Below are 20,548 nucleotides of genomic sequence, written 5' to 3'. Positions count from 1 at the left end.
CGAAGAAAACGAAAAAGATGCGAACGTTGTCAACAGGTACAGATGCACCGCCAGCAGTACCCGACTACATTATTCCTGTGATGTTAGATCCATTGGCTCCCTCTATAGTAGTAAACGAAGCTCCTGCCGCGAACTCAACAGCGCTAAGCACGGTAACCGGAACGTTGCCTAAAGACACTCGTCGGAAACAAAAGGGTGCTCAAAACGAACAGAATGCGACCATCGAAGTTAGCTGTCCATTGTGCAGCAAACCAGACGACATGCTCATGGTTCAGTGCGACGATTGTAAAAAGTGGTTCCACTTTAGGTGTGTCAATCTGGACCAAAGAGTAGAGCACGAAGACTGGGGTTGTCAGAACTGCAAAATGACCAAGAAAACTTCAGAGGGCTTCGTGATCAACGATGACGACAAAAGCTTTCATCTCGCTAAAGTAACAAGCAGGAAATCATCACAGGGATCCTCTAGATGGGAGCACCGTAAAGAGTTAGAACTGAAGCTCAACGACTGGAGGAAGAAGACAGGTTCGAAAGAGAGCTTCAGTAAAAGCTGGCAGAACAAGCTCGCCAGGCGAAGAAGGACTTTTTGGATAAAAAGTACGGACTGCTAAAAGAGTTGGAGCAAGTGGACAGCGACACATCCTCCCTTGTTTATTCAGTACATAGCGAAGAATCCAAAGATCTGACACATCAATGGGTGAAACAAATCGAATCTGCATCTAGAACCCAAAGGCGCCCGATTAAATCCCATCTCGTTCCCACCTCACCAGAAGGGCAGAAAGGCCAAGGCAAGAAGGCTGAAAAGCAACTCAGACACCATATAAACTTAAATCCACCAAGCCTGATTCCGCATCAAAGCGTAATTCTCAACCAATCGTCTATACATTCCGCTGTTGATCTGGATGGGACACTTAATCGCAGTCAGATAGCCGCGCGTCATCCCGTTTCAAAAGAGCTACCTGTATTTAGTGGAGATGCTGGAGAATGGCCGATATTCTACTCGACTTTTAACAGCACAACTACAATGTGCGGGTACACAAACGAAGAAAACGTAGTTCGTTTGCAAAAGTGTCTAAAGGGTCGAGCCTTGGAAGCCGTTAAATGCCGTCTGCTACATCCGTCAAATGTTCCAGGTATACTAGCCACTCTCAGAATGCTTTTCGGTAGGCCCGAAATCATCATTCATTCAGCGATTGAAAAAATCCACGCACTGCCAGCACCACGAGCGGAACAGCTTGAGTCATTGGTCGAATTCGTACTGTCGTTTCAGAACCTGTGCGCCACGATCGTTGCCTGCGAAGTGGAAGACTGGAAATACAATATAACTTTGCTTCAAGAATTGGTGGAAAAGTTACCGCCTCCTACTAGACTAGATTGGGCCAAATATCGACGGTTGCATCCAGACACAAATCTCGAAGACTTTAGTGCGTGGCTATATGACCTAGCGGAAAATGCAAGCCTAGTCATCGTACCGAAGCTAACTACTCGAAGTAATAGAAGAAGTACTGGCTACATAAACGCTCACGCAGAAGACACCGAATATGATCTTGTCACTGAAACACCGGAAAATTCCGTACTGCATGCAAGCCAGCTGCCTGTAAAAAAATGCTGCGTAGTTTGCGAAGGAATTTGCACGACGGTCGATAAATGTAAACGCTTCTTGGAATTTAGCAGATCCTCCAGATAGGCCGTAGTACGGGAAAAACATTTATGTAAAAAGTGCCTCAAGAAACACAGTGGACGATGCAGGAAGCAGGGAAATTGTGGAGTAAATGGTTGCACCTTCAATCACCATCCACTAGTGCACTTTGAAGCAAACCCACAACATACAACTGCAACGCCAGATATGGTACGAGATGTATCAGTACAACGGTGGACTTTATCAGAAGAGCCCACTTCGGGATATACCCACACGCATCGAGGTAGATCAAGTTCCGTTCTATTCCGGATAGTTCCGGATGGACATCGACGAGTTGAAGAAGAAGTATTCATATTTGCAGGGGCTTCAGATAGATTCATACACAGATGTCCAACCAAGAATTCTGATTGGGTTGGATAATACCACCTTAGGATTTCCGCAACAAAGCCGGGAAGGCAAACCTAATAAACCTGTAGCAACAAAGACTGGGTAATATACGACAGCTGTGGAGATCAAGCTCCGTCATATAGCTACCAACACCATAATCTACATATGTAGCCAAGCCTGACAAGTTTTTGATATCCGCAGAAGAGCAACGCGCCGAAACAATTCTAAAACCCCTTACAAGGCGTCGAGGCAAACACTACGAGCTAGGACTTCTGTGGAAATATGATAACATCCGCCTTCCTAATAGCTTACCGATGGCGCAGCGCAGATTCCGCTGCCTTGAAAAACGCTTTGCTCTACACCCCAACCTTGCTGAAAATCTTCAATCCAAGAGCACTGAATACATTCAAAAAGGATACGCTCGGAAACTTTCGGAAGCCGAATTGAGTATACACCACAGCAGGGTCTGGTATCTTCCTACCTTTCCTGTAGTGAACCCAAATAAACCATCTAAGGTAAGAATAGTTTAAGACGCAGCGCAGCGTGAGAATTCCAAGATGTTATCGTGACATCATTAAAATCAATGGAACAGTCCAAATTCACACCTTTGTGGACGCCAGCGAAAGCGGTTATGCAGCAGTGATCTACCTCCGGTTTGAAGAGAATTCAAGGGTTGAATGCTCATTAGTGGTATCAAAAACAAGAGTGGCGCCTGTGAAATTCGTCTCAATCCTACGACTGGAGCTACAAGCTGCCGTTCTCGGAGCGAGACTAGCCAAAACAGTAAAAGATGCACTCTCTTACTCTATATCTGAATGCTTCTTTTGGTCTGATTCCCGTGATGTCTTATGCTGGATCCACGCTGATCATCGTCGTTATTCACAATTTGTGGCTTTCCGGATAAGTGAAATCCTCGACTCGACGGATATACACCAATGGCGGTGAATCGCAGGCAAGGAAAATGTTGCCGATGAAGGTACAAAATGGATACGACACCCAGACCTCTCTAGCACCAGCAGATGGTTAAACGCGCCAGAGTTCATAAAACTACCGGTGGAAGAGTGACCGTTCTTACCATTTAATTCTATGACTACTAACGAGGAAATTTGACCGCATCTCCTAGTTCATGGTATGATACAGCCCCCCGTGGTACCCGTCCATCGATTCTCCTCGTGGAAACGCGTCGTCCATGTGACAGCATATGTGCTTCGCTACGTTGAAAATTTGGGACAAACAGTTAAATGCCATCCTAGGAGTTTCGGTCCCTTAACACATACTGAGATAAAAGCTGGTGAGAATCAGCTACTTCGTCAAGCACAGCAACTGGCGTACCCAGATGAGTTAGCACTGCTATCATTTAAAACTGACGCGCAACTCCCGAAATCCAGTCAGCTTTATCGTCTCAGCCCAATTAAAGATTAAAATAACGTGATTCGAGTACGCGGAAGGATTGATGCTTGTGAATTTGCCACCAATGACATGAAGCAACCTATCATACTACCTCGGAATCATCCTGTTACGATACTTATATTAACTTACTATCACACACTATATTGCCATATAAACCACGAAACTGCGCTGAACGAAATCCGACAACGGTCCTACACGCCGCGTCTTCGAGCATCCTACAAGAAAGTTCGTCGAAACTGCCAGTGGTGTAAAAATCAAAGAGCAATTTCAATACCACCTGAAATGGGAAGTTTGCCACCAGCTAGACTAGCTGCTCACGCAAAACCATTTTCTTTGCCCGGTATTGACTATTTTGGTCCGATGATGGTCGCGGTTGGACGACGGTCGGAGAAACGATGGGGAGTTCTTGTGACTTGTCTCACCACGCGGGCTAAAAAGAATTTTTTAGCGACAATGCCACAAATTTCCATGGTGCAAATAATGAACTTAAAGCCGTGAGTGAGCACATCAATCAGGATCGAATGGCAGCAGAGTTCGCAAGTTCGGAAACAAAATGGACATTCAGATCGCCAGGTTCTCCGCACATGGGCGAAGCGTGGGAGAGGCTAGTTCAAAGCGTGAAACGAAACCTAGCCCAACTTAAATTGTCACGACTCCCAAGTGATGAAGTATTTAGGAATGCCCTAACACTGACCGAAAATACGGTGAACTCACGCCCCTTAACTTATATTCCGTTGGATGATGAAATCGCGACCGTATTAAATCCGAACCACTTCCTAATAGGATCATCTAACGGCTTAAAGCCGGATGTTCTATTTGATGACAGTGGAGTAGCATTAAAACGAGCATGGTACATGTCGCAGATAATCGCAAATCAATTTTGAAGATATGGATCCGTGACTACCTTCCAACACTGACCAGGAGAACGAAATGGTTCGAGAAATCAAAACCACTAACAGTAGAAGACATCGTTATCGTCATAGATCCCAAATTGCCAAGGAATTGTTGGCCAAAGGGACGTATCATAGCCACTACTACTGGAAAAGACGGCCAGGTTCGCAGCGCAGCGGAGCATACTGGTTCTGGCATCTACGAGAGGCCCACGCTTAATTTGGCCGTACTAGACTTGGAGCGTGAGTAGTACTGTTGTACTGGGGGGGAGTGTGGGCACAGAATATGCGCGCTCAACTGGCACCCCTAGACCGGCCTATTATACGTTATCAGATATAGGGGCCTCTGCCATAAGCTGACACTAGACAGGCAATGAGACAGTAGACAGACGTTGAAGCAACAGGTAGCACGAGATTAATTGATAAACTTAGGGCTAGAATACACCACACACGGATTAAAAAGTCTTACATAGAAAAGATATAAATAAGAGTGTGGAACGTCGGTTCAGAATATCTATCGGCCCGGGTACCGTTTCTACTAGCTAACAATAGATTATTATAGATAGATTGATCACTGGTGCGAGGAGAAATATTAAATGTAAGTTACTACGATACATCTTAAAATTTACATATATAAATAAGTTTATTGAATTAAAACAACAACAGAACCATTCTTTCTCTTCGCCGAAAAAATCACGGACCTATTAGTTTGAAATCAAAACTTCTGAAACTGATGGAAAAACTGCTGGACCACTATATTCGAACGGAGCAGTTATCAAAAGTTCCGCTAAACAAGTATACAGGGGCAGCCATAAAAGAATAGTGGTCGCAGTAGCAAAGTTTCGCCTAACAAAAAAGGTTTTCTAGGGATTCTCAACTAACAAGCTAACGAGAATTCATTTGTCCCGTTCGACACCGGTATGGCCTTACCGAACCATAACATGCATGGCGACATATACAGCCTTATTCTGTGTTACGACGGATTGAGTGTTCGAACGAATGTGGTTATATCGAATTCGACTCCCATTTGATTTGACCCTCGCAAAGCAGAATTCTTGAGCGTTTTTTCAAAACGTCATATCTGCAATGAGTTACTCTCTTTGTTTACTTTCTCTTTTGATTTTTACGGCGTCACTATAACACTTTTCACTTATTTTACAGTACAGATCGAAAGACGGTGGTTAGCATATTATGCAAAGAGTTGAGGGATAAATGTTAAAATGACCGAATTATTAACAGAAGAGAAAGTAAACAAAGAGAGTAACTCATTGCAGATATGACGTTTTGAAAAAAACGCTCAAGAATTAGGCTGGAAAATATCGAATAGCGTTGACAACAGCTTGAAGCAATAACAAAAACTACTGTTTATTTGCAATAAAATATGATCGAAAAAAATCACACAACCAAGGTGGTTGATAGCGAGTACACCTTATGAAAATTGAGTACAAATCTTCATATATTGATAACTGAATTATTGAATAAATTGCTATTTGATGATGTTTTCAATACCATGAATCACATCAATTTACGGGAGGGGCGAATAAGGATAGTCGACCACCGCCCATGTACTAGTATGAACATAGGATTTTCGAAAAAAAAAATTCGTTGTTTTTTATTTGGACAAGTCTTGTACTCAAAGAATAAGTAATTCTAACAAAAATTTCCTTCAACAAAAAGTCCCTAAAATGGGAACAACAAAAATAAACCTTCCTAATAATTATACGTTCACAATGCTTCTTAAAATTGTTCTAGCCAATTGCACAAAAATGCAAATGTTCCGAGAAAAAAACTGGAATTAAAATAAACAGCTATACTAAAAATGAATATCATCCACGTTCGCTTCTACTACGTAACGTTTCAATTTCCTAGTTTTTTTTTTGTCTCCCTAAGGGATACTTTGTTCGAATGTTTCGTCACATTTTGTTCTGTTCACGACAGCTTATTGCTGCGGCACCATCCAAACGATTGTTCACAACTACCTACCAGTCATTCAATTTAGTAATAGTGTCTGGAGGATTTTCTCGAGCCCGCTGCCGACCCGGACGGTGTTACTATGCGTATCGTTCCTCCACCCTCATCACGACTGACAACGGCGGCATGTTTTGTCATGTCGTCCGTTTGAAACATCATCCGCAGCAAACGGTCCATGAGAATTAGCAGAAGACGTGTGTTTAGTTTTTTGTTCTGTAGCATCTGAAAAAAGTTTAGCAGTCCGGTGTTACAGGTTACCGATCCAACTACGTGCTTTAAGTCATCGGAAAGGAGCGCGAAGAGGGCTATTTTGGCTGCCAGCTTAGTTCTCAGTTTGGTACTGTCCTCACGGAGTGGTGGATTCGGGCTGAAACTATCACCGTCCGGCCAAGCGTTGTTTCTAATAAGGGAAAATTTCAAGAATTCACACAATTTCGATTAGCTATAAAGTTGACTTACAAAATTGACGATAGAACTGCTTCCACCTTGTCCGTCGCCAGCATCGAGCTGGCGAGTTGTACAATTTTCTTATTGGTCGTGTGACTAACCCAGGGAGCGCCTAGCAACCGATTAATCAAGCCTCTTCGTAGCCACTGGGATTTGTTCTGGAGGTCGAAGACTTCGTCAAGCAGGTTCAACGTTGATGTTAGAGCGGGGTATTCGGACTGTTTGGATTCTAGTGTTGGCAGGTCTTGGATATTGTAGAAGGTACGCTCCTTGAGTGGTCCTTTACCGTGGAATATACGCGAGATGCCACCGACCAGCGTGTCCGGCATATTCCGAATCTTGCTCATGCCGGACTTAAAGCTTTCGATCTACGAGTAAAAATTTAATAAATTTAATTTAACAGGATAATGGGTTTTATTTACAGTTTTCACGACAGCTCCACCGTGCATCTTCCGATCGTCAGTGTCAGGTTCCAGAAAGTTTCTCACAAACGAACGCATATCATCGTTTTGTTCTGCTTTGGCACATATTTCATGCAGAAACATATTTAATACTTCCATCCGGTGTTCTAGTACTGCCCGCTGTGTGTTCTGGAAGGCTTTCTTCGCTGGAAATGGTACTTTGGACAGAAATGGAAATCGTTTCACCAGGAACTTTTTCAATTCTAAGAATTTCGAATACCGCCGATAGATGTGCCAGCTTTTTTGCTGATTGTCCTCAATGACGCAAACTTGAATTGCATATACGGCGTAGTGACCTTCGCAATGAATAGCCGTATTGATAATTTTGGCGGACAGCTTTTGCTTAAAAGCGAATGATTCTTCTACCTTCTGCTCCACTTGTATCTCCACTGGAGGCTTCACATGATGGTTCTCCATCATTGGATCTACTTGCCCAACCGGTACTGACAACTCATTGCCTGAGTCAGTACTTGAACAGTCCGAACCTTTCAACTGATCAATATTAATATCGTTTATGGTGGTGAACATTCCGGTACAGTCACTATGCGACCTGGCATGTTTCACGTTTACTACCGCTGGTAGTAAGCTTGATTCAGTAGCTGGCATCTTTTTATTGGGACCTTGCATCGTACTTACTTTAACATCATGCTCCTCTTTGATATCACTGTAAAAATATCCACTCGGTGTCCCCGCAGCCGCTTCATCATCATCCGTCTCGTCGAACCGTAAATCTCCGGAGTTGGTATCGCTCAGGCTGTCCAGCATCAGACCGGCTACACCTAAATGATCCAGCGTTTGCAGATCGTGATCCTGGGCGTTGCTGAAATCCAATTCCCTTAGCAACAGTTTGTAGGCCGAACTTTGGTAGAAGTTGTTCAGAAAGACTTCCTCGTTTTTCTGCTTTTCATACACGAACTTGCAGATCGAATCGAACCAGGTGTTCTCCGGTTGTAACGATGTGTCGCGGATACGTATGCTGAGTGCTTCGATTAGGCCTGGATCTATGTTCAAATAGTTTGGCGATTTGGGCACTAGGTACTGTAAAAAAGAAAAGAAAATATTGCTTTCAGATAGAACGCTTAAAAATTATTACAGAAAAGATCGCAATGGAGACGTAACGACAACGAGTTTACGCGAGCTTTCGGACCTAGGAGGAAATAAGATTTAATTGAGAAAGCCTCGAAATGCCACAATTTCTGAAAACTAAAAAAGCACGAGTCACGACAAAAAATTCTGGATTTCTTCGCGAGCCTCAACTGGGTCTATTCGTACTTACTTGTGGGTGAACTGTACTGATAGGGAATCCCATAGAACATAGGACTGACTTGCGATTATGGGCAGTGTATATGAAAGCAATCGCAACCGCTACTAGAGGATCACTCTGGCGATGCTCGAACTATCGCAGGATAGTGGCGTATAAATTGAAACCGCTTTGCTCGATAAAACTAACTTTACTTCTGCTGTTTACTGCTTTGTGGGCAAATTAAAAATGATGGCAATTGCTGCCTGGCAGCACAGATTTACATACTAGCTAGCTGGAAGGATATGCTATGTGAGTTCTTATTACTAATACAAGAATCGTTTGCAGTGTGAGTTCATTTGTCGTTACGTAGAAGGGAAAGCTGTACATGCTGTGACGGAGGGAATATACTCCCACAAATTGGAACTACAACAGAGTCTTAATCGGATGGTACTACGATGGAGTTGTCTTCGAATGGGAAGTTTTGTCTTGGAGAAGAACAATCATTCGGGGCGTAAATTCGGCATTTTTTCGTAAATTCTCTTTCCATGGCTGCAACGTTTTGTGATAATCCCAGCTCGAAACATGCCAAAAGTGCTAGCGCATGAGCTACAATTGCTGCCAGCGACTCAAACAGCTTGCCTTGATGTCTTCCAGAGATGGCTAGGCTGGTGTGATGAGCGGACGACTTATCCGGCAATGTGCTGGTGTCATTATTTGTGGATCAATGGAGATGCAGAATAGAGGGTGAGAGTTTACAACAGCTTCTATTTCGATGAGGATTGTTTCCAGTTCTTCAAACACTAACCGCCCGTAGCCGACAACTAGCTTCAGATGGGTATTTGCCGATTTCACTGTGGTTCCCACGGCTTGCCGAGCTCAGGGGCGTTAGAAGGGTGAAATGCCACACAATTTCTCGTGCTGCGCAAAACTGTTGAACTTGATCCAGCATCTGTTGATTTCGGAAAAGATGATATAACTGGTTCATCGCGAGGTCCACTCCCTTTAAGTTGGTTGCATTAGCAGAATGCAACTGCTGCACCCATTCTATAAAGTAATGAAGCGTCTCAATGATACTAGGAACGCATCGGTCGTCAGATTTGAAACAGCTTCGAGGTGTGCAGCTGCTACATACGCCTTGACGAGCTTGGACCGATAGCGTAGTCTACACTAGTCACTGCGCATGGTGGAGATGGCACGATTCGTGATAGCGGAAGAATTCCTATTAGCTTGTTGTTGCTCCCGGTCTCACACGAAAGCATTTCACGAGCTTTGAGCAGTTAGTACCGCTGTCGAATGACGTTGGTGAACGCTGGTTGGAAATGATGAAGCAGCTTGATGTGTATTGTCCTGATTGGCATCGTCATGATGGGGTCCTTTTCGAGTAGTATGATGGGATATTTTGAACCAAATGGTAACTTGGAGTGGACGAGTCGTCCTCCGACTCGGTCGTCTTCGATAAATAGACGAAGATTACCGATTGACTTGTAATTCTTGTTGTATTGTAGCCGTTCAATTTCGTCAGCCAATTGAACGTGCTAGCGATGACCAATTTCATCTATGGAATCAGCTGATGGAACTCCTTCTGGATCTTCTACTTCATAGTAGGTTGATCTTGTAGGCTATTCTGGCATCACTGCCGTTCCAAGCGAGGCATGAGAGAAAATGAGACCGCCATTAAACAACGACGCGGACGCACGTTCAGAACGTTTTTATTATGTCGTTTTCGATTGAGAACCTAGAAACTATGGTCTGCGGTATTATCGGTATTACTCCGCTAGCGAAAGACGGATCTCAATAGTAGCATGTCTGTAATAACCTACGTACTTGGAACTATTGAGAACCAGAGCTACAGGTCCAAAGCCCTGGTAAAGGAGGATGGTTGTGATGATCTGGGCCGCGGTCTCCACGTAAAGCAAAATAGGTCATAACCCCAAGTGAAGCGACCCGTGCCGAGAATTTAGTGATCGAGGGGGTGAAAAAGATGCTCGATCGTTAACGGAGCCTGTGGGGTACCTGGGCAACCCCCACAGTAAGCGTCCCTTACCACGTTACTGCGGAGCTTTGGGGTGGCGGACCTTTCTTTCTCGCGCGACTCGTGGAATCAATGAGCGACGTGAAAAATAACAAAAACCAAAAAACGGAGGTGCCGAACCCCTTTGCTAAAGGTGGTTTGATGAGGTCTCCTCCCAGTGGGGAGAGTAGGGGAGCGACGAGGGCTGTATCCGACAGCACCAGTGACCCCCCAGCAGTGGTAGAAAACAGCCCTACCAACGCGCTGGAAGGGCCAAAATCCGCGATGCGTAAAGTGGTGGAGCAGCTCGATACTATAATCGAGTTCACTAACGCGAAGCAAAATATCAGCAAGGAGCTGAAACAGAGGTTGCTGGTGCTCCGGAAGGCTGTTCGTGTCGCAAGACAGGAACAGCAGGCTTACGCCAAGATGGTGGAATGTGGAGAAAAGTCCGACAGAGGAACCCAGACAGTGGCCTCCAAGAGGGAGGGAAGGGAGAAGGCCGACATAGGTACCCAGACAGGGGCCTTCCCCTTCCCCTTCTATGGAGCAGCCAAGTCGCTCGAAGCGGCGGCTGAGTTTCTCTCGAACGGTAAGGGCAAGCGCAAGACTACGTCGAACGCGAAGCGCCCTAGGAAGTCACCAGGCGAGGGTGCAAAAACCAACACCATACGGCGTGTAACCGTCACGGCCAAACGCCGTCTGGTCGAGGTAAACCGGGGCGAAAATGACCCCGCCAGGCAGAGAGAAGGTACCAGCAACTCGGCGCAACCGGGGCAAGGGAGCGGAAACTCCTGGACGCTGGTCACCAAGAAGAAGCCGACACCTGATGCACCGCGGCCCACGAAGAAGTCCAAGGACAGAGGCGAGGCCTTGTGGTTAAAAACCGACAAGGACAAATATGCCGACGACCTAAAGTCGATGAGGGCGGCCGAAAGCCTCTCGGCCCTCGGGCAAGACGTGCGCAGCGTGAGACGCACCAATACAGGCAAAATTCTTTTGGTGCTGAAGCGAGGCGCACAATCCAGTGCTGTCTATAAGGCCTTGGCCCAAGAGGTCCTGGGCGAAGGCGCCCAGGTGAGGTCGTTAGGGGCGGAAATTACTCTCCAGTGTAAGCATCTGGACGAGTTCACGACCGCAGACGATGTCATCGCAGCCGTCAAGGAGCAATGCGACGTAACAATCGAGCGGGCCTCTGTGCGCTTGAGAGGGGGACCCTCCGGCACCCAAGTAGCCTACCTCAGGCTACTGAAGGCAGATACCAAAAAGGTTACCGTGATAGGTAAACTGAAGATCGGCTGGTCAGTATGCCCAATTAGCATACCCCAGCCGCCTTTAGTGGATAGGTGCTATCGGTGTCTTGAGTCCAGCCATAAATCGTGCGAATGTAAGGGTACAGACAGGAGCAAACTATGTCGTCGCTGCGGCGAGGAGGGGCATAAGGAGCGGGGCTGCACTAAGGCGCATAAATGCCTTATCTGCACCGCTAAGAAGCAAGCCCACAATCATGCTATGGGCGGACCTTCGTGTCCCTTAGGTGAGGCAAATAAGAAGAAGCCGTGAACGTCACACAGCTAAACCTTAACCATTGTGCAGCAGCCCAACAGCTGTTGTGGCAGTCGGTCTCAGAGTCGAGGACATATGTCGCCCTCCTATCAGACCCGTACAACATCCCTTCCGGCAACGGTAATTGGGTGTCGGACGGGCCTGGGATGGTGACAATCTGTACAACGGGACGGTTCCCGGATCAAGAGGTAATACACTCGTCCGCCGAGGGTGTTGCGATTGCCAAGATCAATTATGTGTTCTATTGTAGCTGCTACGCTCCACCAAGGTGGCCCATAGAACAGTTGAACCAGACGATCGACAGGCTCTCGTCAGACCTAGTGGGCCGAAAACCGGTCGTTATAGCGGGAGACTTTAACGCTTGGGCAGTAGAGTGGGACAGCCGCTGCACAAATAGCTGCTAATGGAGGCGCTTGCGAAACTCGATACTGTGCTAGCTAACAATGACTCCGCTAGCACATTCCGTAGAAACGGGGTGGAGGCATGGATTGACGTAACATTTGTCAGCCCGAGTCTGGTTCCAGGCATGGAATGGAGGGTAGACGAAAGCTACACCCATAGCGAGCATTTAGCAATCCGCTTTAGGATCAACTATGGTGTGCAGCATCCGAGGGCGGGAGATCCCTGTCAGGTACGCGGGTGGAAGTCCAATCACTTCGACAGCGAAGCTTTTACCGCGGCCCTGGGACTGGAGGCCAACACCGACAGTCTAAGCGGGGATGCGCTGGTAGCTGTTCTAACACGCGCGTGCGACTCCACTATGCCGAGAAAAACCCTGCCAAGAAACGGCAGATGCCCGGTATACTGGTGGAGTGCAGCTCTACGATCAGCCTGCCTCAGAGCTAGACGTAGGATGCAAAGAGCTCGCACCGAGGATGCAAGAGAGAACCGCCGTGAAGTGTTTCGAGCTGCGAAATTGGCCCTTAACAAGGCCATTAAAAGCAGCAAGAGAGCGTGTTTCGACAACCTGTGTGAGAGTACCAACGCGAATCCGTTGGGTGACGCCTACAGGATTGTGATGGCCAAGACCAAAGGGGGCTCTTCACCCCCAGAACGGTCTCCGCACCGGTTGGCGACGATTATCGAAGTACTCTTCCTATCTCGAGCCACAAGCCCCTGGCCACCTGCACTACGAGACAGTGCGGGCATGGACGAAATGGTGGCTCCAGTGACGAATGAAGAACTACTCGCAGTGGCTGAATCCCTAGCAATGAACAAAGCTCCATGGCCGGATGGAGTTCCAAACAGCGCTCTCAAGGCAGCGATCATAGCGAACCCGAACATGTTCAGGCTAGCTATGCAGAGATGCCTTGACGAGTGCCGTTTCCCCGATAGTTGGAAAAGTCAGAAATTGGTGCTGTTGCCGAAGCCCGGGAAGCCGCCAGGCGACCCATCGGCGTACAGACCAATCTGTCTGATCGACACGACTGGCAAATTGCTTGAGAGGATCATCCTCAACAGGCTAACCCCGTACGCAGAAGGTACGGACGGCCTGTCAAGCAACCAGTTTGGCTTTCGGAAGGGTAAGTCCACAGTGGACGCTATCAACTTAGTGATAAAGACTGCCGAGCTAGCGATCCAACGAAAAAGGCGAGGCATTCGATGCTGTGCGTTAGTGACACTTGACGTGAAGAACGCATTCAACAGCGCAAGCTGGGATGCAATCGCGCTCTCGTTATACCGGCTTAGCCTACCGGTGGGTCTGTACCGGATCCTGGAAAGCTACTTCCAGAACCGCGTACTGCTATACGAGACCGACGCCGGTCAGAAAAGGGTTCCGATTACCGCCGGAGTCCCGTAGGGCTCGATCCTAGGCCCGGTGCTATGGAATCTCATGTATGACGGGGTTCTGAGATTGAAGTTCCCTCCTGGGGTTAAGATCTTCGGCTTTGCCGACGACGTAACCTTGGAAGTCTATGGGGAGTCAATCCCAACTAACTAACTGCAGAACACGCGATCAACACGGTGGAGGAATGGATGAGCGCGGGAGGCCTGGAGCTCGCTCATCATAAGACGGAGGTAGTTATCGTCAACAACCGCAAGTCGGCACAACATGCAGTTACCCATGTGGGAGAAGTCGTGATCACCTCACAGCGGAGTCTGAAGTCTCTCGGAGTCATTATAGACGACAAGCTGACCTTCCGCAGCCACGTCCACTATACATGCAAGAGAGCGTCGACTGCTGTTGCGGCACTATCGAGGATGATGTCCAACAGCTCAAAGGTGTGTGCCAGTAGACGTAAGCTACTGGCAGGCGTTGCCGTATCTATCCTCAGGTACGGCGTCCCGTCATGGTCAAGAGCACTGAGGGTAACCAGTTACCTACAGAAACTGGAGAGCACCTACAGCGTGATGTGCCTCAGAGTGATATCTGCCTACCGCACGGTATCACACGATGCATCCTGCGTGATAGCGAGCATGATGCCAGTCGGGCTGGTCATTCGGGAAGATGAGGAGTGCTTCGAGCTACGTGGAAATAGAGGAGCCCGCGAGCGCACCAGGGGAACCTCGGTCGCCAGATGGCAGCGTGAGTGGGATAACTCCTCGAAAGGTAGGTGGACCCACCGGCTGATACCTAACATATCGAGCTGGGTGGGAAGACCCCATGGGGAAGTTCACTTCCACCTGACACAATTCCTGTCAGGCCATGGCTGTTTCCGACAGTACCTCCACAGGTTCGGACACGCGGAGGTCCCCGCCTGCCCTGACTGCCCAGGTGTAGACGAAACTGCCGAACACATACTGTTCGTATGTCCTCGTTTCAACGTCGAAAGAAGAGCAATGCTCGACGTCTGCGGCTGGGACACAATCCCTGATACCCTTATTCAGCGGATGTGTCAATCGGTGGGGAAGTGGAACGTAGTCTCGACTGCAACCACCCAGATTACCTGTAGGCTACAGGTAATCTGGCGAACCGAGCAACAGACGACGGGCACGACTAACTAGTGATTGGTTAGTTGGAGCGAAAAAGGCCGAGCGCAGAAAAGTGAGTGAATGGTCTGTTCATGCTGAGGCAGGTTTGGCACAGCGACTGGCGACCGCGTAAGAGGTAAAACCAGCCACCCCGAAGCAAGGCAGAAGAGCGAGTGTATAGGCATATATGTGGACTGCCTCATGCCAAGATGCGAGGGTCTTAGCGTTATATGTTGGGACTTAGATATCGATGTCTCGTGGCGTGGCAGAGGAGTGAAAGGGTGAGCATCCAAGTCAGTCTCACACGGTATGTTAAGGGTGAGCACAAAAGTCAGCCTCACAAGGTATGAAAACGGTGATCACCCAAGTAAGCCTCACAGGGTATGCCAGAAGTGGGGCCTAAGAAAAATGTCCCACATGGGATGCCAGGGGGAGCGACAGGGGTGTAGTAGAGTGGTACAATTGAGAGTGAACCAGGTGATAGGGTGAGCATCCATGTCAGCCTCACATGGTATGTTAGAGGCGAGCACAAAAGTAAGCCTAACAAGGAATGAAAAAGTTGAGCATACAAGTCAGCCTCGCAAGGAACGAAAAAGGTAAGCACAAAAGTGAGCCTCTTGTGGAGTGTTAGAGAGTGAATCAATGTGCGACAGAGAGAGCACCCAAGTAAGCCTCATACAGGACGTATGAACGCGTGAGCGAGAGTGAATGAGTACATCAAATACAGCCATCCCCCCAGAAGTAATACCGAGAGGTAGTCCCTGGGGGGAACGATGGCGGAGCCTAATGGAGTTTAGTCGGTATTAATGGCAGCGTCACCATTCGAGTCCGACACACCCCCAGTACACCCCGTGTGGTAGCTTGGTATCTGCTAATAGCACGTGTACTGGGCTAGTACGTAAATGTATTCTCAACAGTTTTTACGGCATTTAATTAGCAAGGGACTGGAAGGTGAAGTATATTTTTCAATATTTAGAGCCATAGTACTCAAGGGAGAGCAAGGTGTTGAAGGGAGAAAGTTTAGAAAAGCGTGGAAGGATCATATATGCAAGCTTAGAGCTCACCGGCGACTTAACCTTTTGTCTGCTACCGTAGGAGTCAGGGTCTTTTGGCATTAGAAATGCGAATCACCTGAGTCTACGGCATGTCCGGACAAGCGTAAAGTAACTTGTTACTTCATGCTGTCGGAACCGACAAAAAGTTAAGTCACGGTAAACTTCCACACTAAGCATTTGCGACGTTGAAACTCATTGAATGAGCCAGTTTTGTTTGTTCCCTCACCAATTGCCTACCTGAGTGATTTTATTTTATCGACTATTGTGACTGTCTCAGCGTCTGTGATATATGGTCACATGTGTTGATGCTTCATCTCTATCTTATAACATCTCTATCTTATAACATTAATTCGATTATCCCTGTTCTAGTCAATACACGTATTCATTACATTATGGACCGGCAAACCCTCAATTTTTCTATTATTATTATCCAGAGTAGCTATACCAGTGAAGGTATTTTAGGATTTCGCAAAAAAAATCTCTTCCCATAAAGGCGCCTGGTTCGACTCGAATAGACCACACCGAACCGAAAGAGTTGCTTATCATTTCTGAGAGCCGGTGTGCTTGGTCGAGTTTAATAATCATAAGAACAAGTCCTGAATAATTAACTATCTCTTAGGTGCCAGTCCTGCACTCCTTTCCTGAACTAGCCTCATACCCACGATCAAAAGAGTCGACAACTAGTAGGATCGACATGTCCCCCGCCCAAGCAAATTGATCAACTTGCAAGTAGGAGCACATATCTACCAACCAGCCAAGAAGACTTCAGAATCAATGAGAATGGACCATGCCAGTCGAAGACCACAGGCCAAGGGCCATCCCGTACATGAAATTAAGAATTTTGTTAGTGCTACTTATAGACTTCATTTCAATGGTAGTCTCATTATCTCATGTTAAACTCGCCTGCCGCTGCCCATCTCCCCCGGCATTTCGATTCCGTCGGTCGACCGTCTCATAGAAGAGATTTTTTTCATCGAATCCTCAACTTCCGTCGGAACCCGTACATGAGACGCTCAAGGTACAAGCTCGATTATCAACTACCTGAAGCAAATATAATGTATAATGTAAATAATTTTATAAAAAATTCCCTAATTGTATAATCAACTAAGGCTGTCTGACGATTCTAATGCAGAAGCTAATGATGTGACCATCAATAATACGTCACACAACCTCAATTGACCCCCCTCGACACCAGTTTGGCCTTACCAAGCCGTAACATGGGTGGTGTTGTGAGAGCTGTCGAATAGGAGTTGAGAACCGTTTGAAACAACATCTGATGTTGCTCCAAATGTATATGATCGAGACACTATGTCTTGGATCCGCCTTCGAGCCTAGATTGCATACCGTACATAACTAGACTCACTGTTCTCCGTTCACCCACAATATGAGAGAGAATTCAATTTTTTTGCGATGCCCTACTACCCATAGTTGCATGAACATGTGGTTGAAACTGGTGGATCTTCTCTAGGAACTGGGCTCGAATTTGAAAGAGGAATTTGAGTCGAAACGTTAACCGATATCGGTATTTGTTGGGTCATTGGGTGGGTACTTTGACACGTCCATCCTGGCTGTAATCCTCGGCATTTTTATCGTGGGGAATGATGTGATGACGCTTCTGACACTTTCTGCAAGTGTTGTTGGTCTGTTCGACCGATGGCCTTTGCGCAGGCAGTTGAAACAAACGCCCATTGTTCGGATCTTGTCAAACTTCTGGAATGCATTTACGTTTTTTAAGGTGGCACAGCAAAAAACGTAAAGTTGAAATTACCACCATCACTAAGCTCACACATTTCTGCCTGATTCGTGTACCAGTCGTAGCAGTATAACTCTTCTGGATTTGTACCTTTGGTACTACTGTGACGAAATTTGATTTGGAAGTGCCCTTCTCTAGTGTATGTACACTGTACAGGTAAATCACATTGATTGCAGAAATTGGTTGTTAAGACATCCCGATTGGACACTGATATATAACAATAAAACTATGTTATCTTCTACCGATACTAATGAAAAAATTGGGAAAGTTCCACCAAATTAAAAATATCGTGCCGCCACCGAGCAACGTCTGACAAGAAAACAAGCGTTCCAACTTCTTAGTGGATAAACAATAAAATATAGATACCATGGCTGAAATAAATACCTCTTGATATAGATTATTCGCCTTGTCTCGTATGATGCGCATAATATCCTCCCGACTAAGTTTGGATTTATTAACCTGCATTTCGGAGAAACTTTGACTCGTTGTTAGCTTCCACTCTAGAAAATAAAAGTCATCCTGATTCAGGCGTCACACTCAAATGAGAACTATGCCTACCTTGAGCAGTTAAATAAAAGATAACATATTTCTGCAAATTCAGCACACTAAGATAATCCAGATAGAACGAAACGGCCAACTCCTTCCGCAGAATGTCATCCAGACTAAGCAGTGGCAAATTGGAAACCGAATCCTTTTCACTTCTGCCCAAATCGTTCTTATTGTTCTGCAGATGACTAATTCTCAAATCGATCAACTTTTGCGTATATTTTAAACTGGCCAGCTCTGCAGTGAAACTGGAGTCTTTATGTTTGGCATCCATTTCTTTGGTGATCAGCTGCCGACAGGCACGTAATTCCGACAAGTCATTCGACTGTCGTATCATCTTCAGAAGAAACTCCCCACTCGGTAGCTCTTTCGTAAAGTGCTTCGCAATTTGCAGGTTAATAAAGTCCGGATCCGCTAGTGTCCCTATTACCGTTTTTAGGATACTATTAGCCAGAATGTTGCAGAGCAGCGTTCGCAACGTTAGGCAGTTGAAATCTTCGGCAGGAAGGGTGAAATATAATACTGTTTCGGAGATGCGAATGAAATATTCTGGAAATAATCGAAAAAGGTTTGAATGATTTTCTTTTGAATATTTAGGAAATTATTATTCTACCTAGCATTGCATCCTCATCCATGCACTCTTTTTTGTAGTCGTCGCAGAATCCGAAGAACGAATTCAACAGCATAATTTCGGGATCTACAAGCGACTGTTCATCCGCTTGTACTGCGTAGAACTTCGAATTGGCCACATTTTTCTGCAGAGCCGCATTTCCCAAATGCCACGTTAGATCTGTTTCACTTTTATTTCTCCGGTGGCCGTTACCTCGATGGTTTTTCTTCTGAGGTGATAGTTTCTCGTGGATTTTCAATCGCTTCTGGTCGTTTGCGTTGGGTTGTTTGGAACTGTTACTCACGTCCTGAGTAGCTAATCGATAGAAGCGTGTGTGCCGAGCCAAGTCATCTATCAGCTTAGTGGTCATCAGTGGAAGCAGCTCGGCGGTTTTGATACGCTGACACACCTTTAGGATTAGCGTTTCGACGCTGGTGCGAATGTTGGTATCGCTGAATTCGTGGCTGTCCGAAACGACAGTGTACCACGAATCGATGAAATCTCTTATAACGTAATCTACGATGGTGTGAATAAGCTTATCGACGGCTTTGTTGCCGCTGAGAATTTTCTTCTTTTTCGGTGAACCTGGTGGTGAGTCCCGGTGCAGAAGGGTGTCGGGATGAGTTATGTACGATTTGAATGACGCTAGGGGTGATGGGGAAGATGATCCGGGCGTCACTTCTTCGCCTATCTGGATAGCACCGACTGTAGGGGAGAGTTGGAGACATTAGATGGGCAGTGAAAATAGATGGGATAGCATGTGAAGGTGAACAAGTTTATACCTAATACTAGGTATAGCATCGTTCGATTTATAACTTGCCCTGCCTGAACCTTGACAATAGAAACGAGTTTTTCCATCAGAAATTGATTGGAGCAAATTGACGGCGCCGGTGGTTGAGTGGTTAGCGTGACCGCTACTCATTCCAGTTGGCCTGGGTTCAATTCCAGCCGAGGTCGTTGAGATTTTTCTGAGGTGAATAAATCTGTGGTTCACGTCTTCCTTCGGAAGGGAAGTAAAGCCGTTGGTCCCCGGTCCATGAAATTGATGGATCGATATCTAATCCAAGTGGTAGGATCACCTCTCTGGCGTCGGTAAAGAAGAAGTATATCCAACTTCTATACTCTACTAACAAAAATATCCTCCTCCCGTGATACCTGGTCGGCGCCGGTATTGATCAGAAATACTTCGGGATTACCAGGAGTTGCACATTGAAAGATGTTTCGCTAATTCCAAGCATAATTATCTACTGATTCCCTGTGCAACTTCAGCTAGTCCCGATCGACAACGGAGTGGCAGCCAGGGGTGGTCGCACAAGCTCAAGCTCAAGCTCAGAAATTGATTGGAGCAAATTGATCTGGATTTGGTCTTTTAGACATATTGCTTTTTTTCTAAAAATAATGCGATAAATTGATGTTTATATATTACGTGTATACTCTCTGACATAATTTCTCAGAATAACTCAACCGATCACTCCGAGTGATTGGAGTGATCGGTTGAGTTTATCTTTTTCATTCTGGCCCGTGATCGCCTGAAAACCAAGAGCTCGGTCTACGCCACCAGGATATTTCTCTCGATCTTGGCCTCTGTCATTCGACACTAATCTCTGTAGTATCTCGATACCTCGGCGGTAGCTTACGCGAGTGCAGTG

The 20,548-nt window shown here is 46.4% G+C and overlaps 1 protein-coding gene across 3 annotated transcripts in view; it reads right to left on the bottom strand.

Moving 5' to 3' along the window:
* Positions 1–5,928: 5,928 nt before the first annotated feature.
* The window catches only part of LOC131684027 (sorting nexin-13-like), a 29,021-nt gene continuing 14,401 nt past the window's right edge, over positions 5,929–20,548 (bottom strand). For all 3 annotated transcript variants that reach the window (XM_058966496.1, XM_058966497.1, XM_058966498.1), the window contains 6 exons: positions 18,903–19,604; positions 18,302–18,838; positions 18,128–18,243; positions 7,164–8,240; positions 6,754–7,109; positions 5,929–6,694 (listed from right to left, as the gene is read on the bottom strand). In XM_058966496.1, the coding sequence (XP_058822479.1) occupies positions 6,319–6,694; positions 6,754–7,109; positions 7,164–8,240; positions 18,128–18,243; positions 18,302–18,838; positions 18,903–19,604 (3,164 nt within the window). In that variant the 3' untranslated portion in view covers positions 5,929–6,318. The remainder of the gene's footprint in view (positions 6,695–6,753; positions 7,110–7,163; positions 8,241–18,127; positions 18,244–18,301; positions 18,839–18,902; positions 19,605–20,548) is intronic.

This window comes from Topomyia yanbarensis, chromosome 2 (genome assembly GCF_030247195.1).
Source record: "Topomyia yanbarensis strain Yona2022 chromosome 2, ASM3024719v1, whole genome shotgun sequence".
Taxonomy (NCBI): domain Eukaryota; kingdom Metazoa; phylum Arthropoda; class Insecta; order Diptera; family Culicidae; genus Topomyia; species Topomyia yanbarensis.
This window is presented reverse-complemented; position numbering and strand designations above follow the sequence as displayed.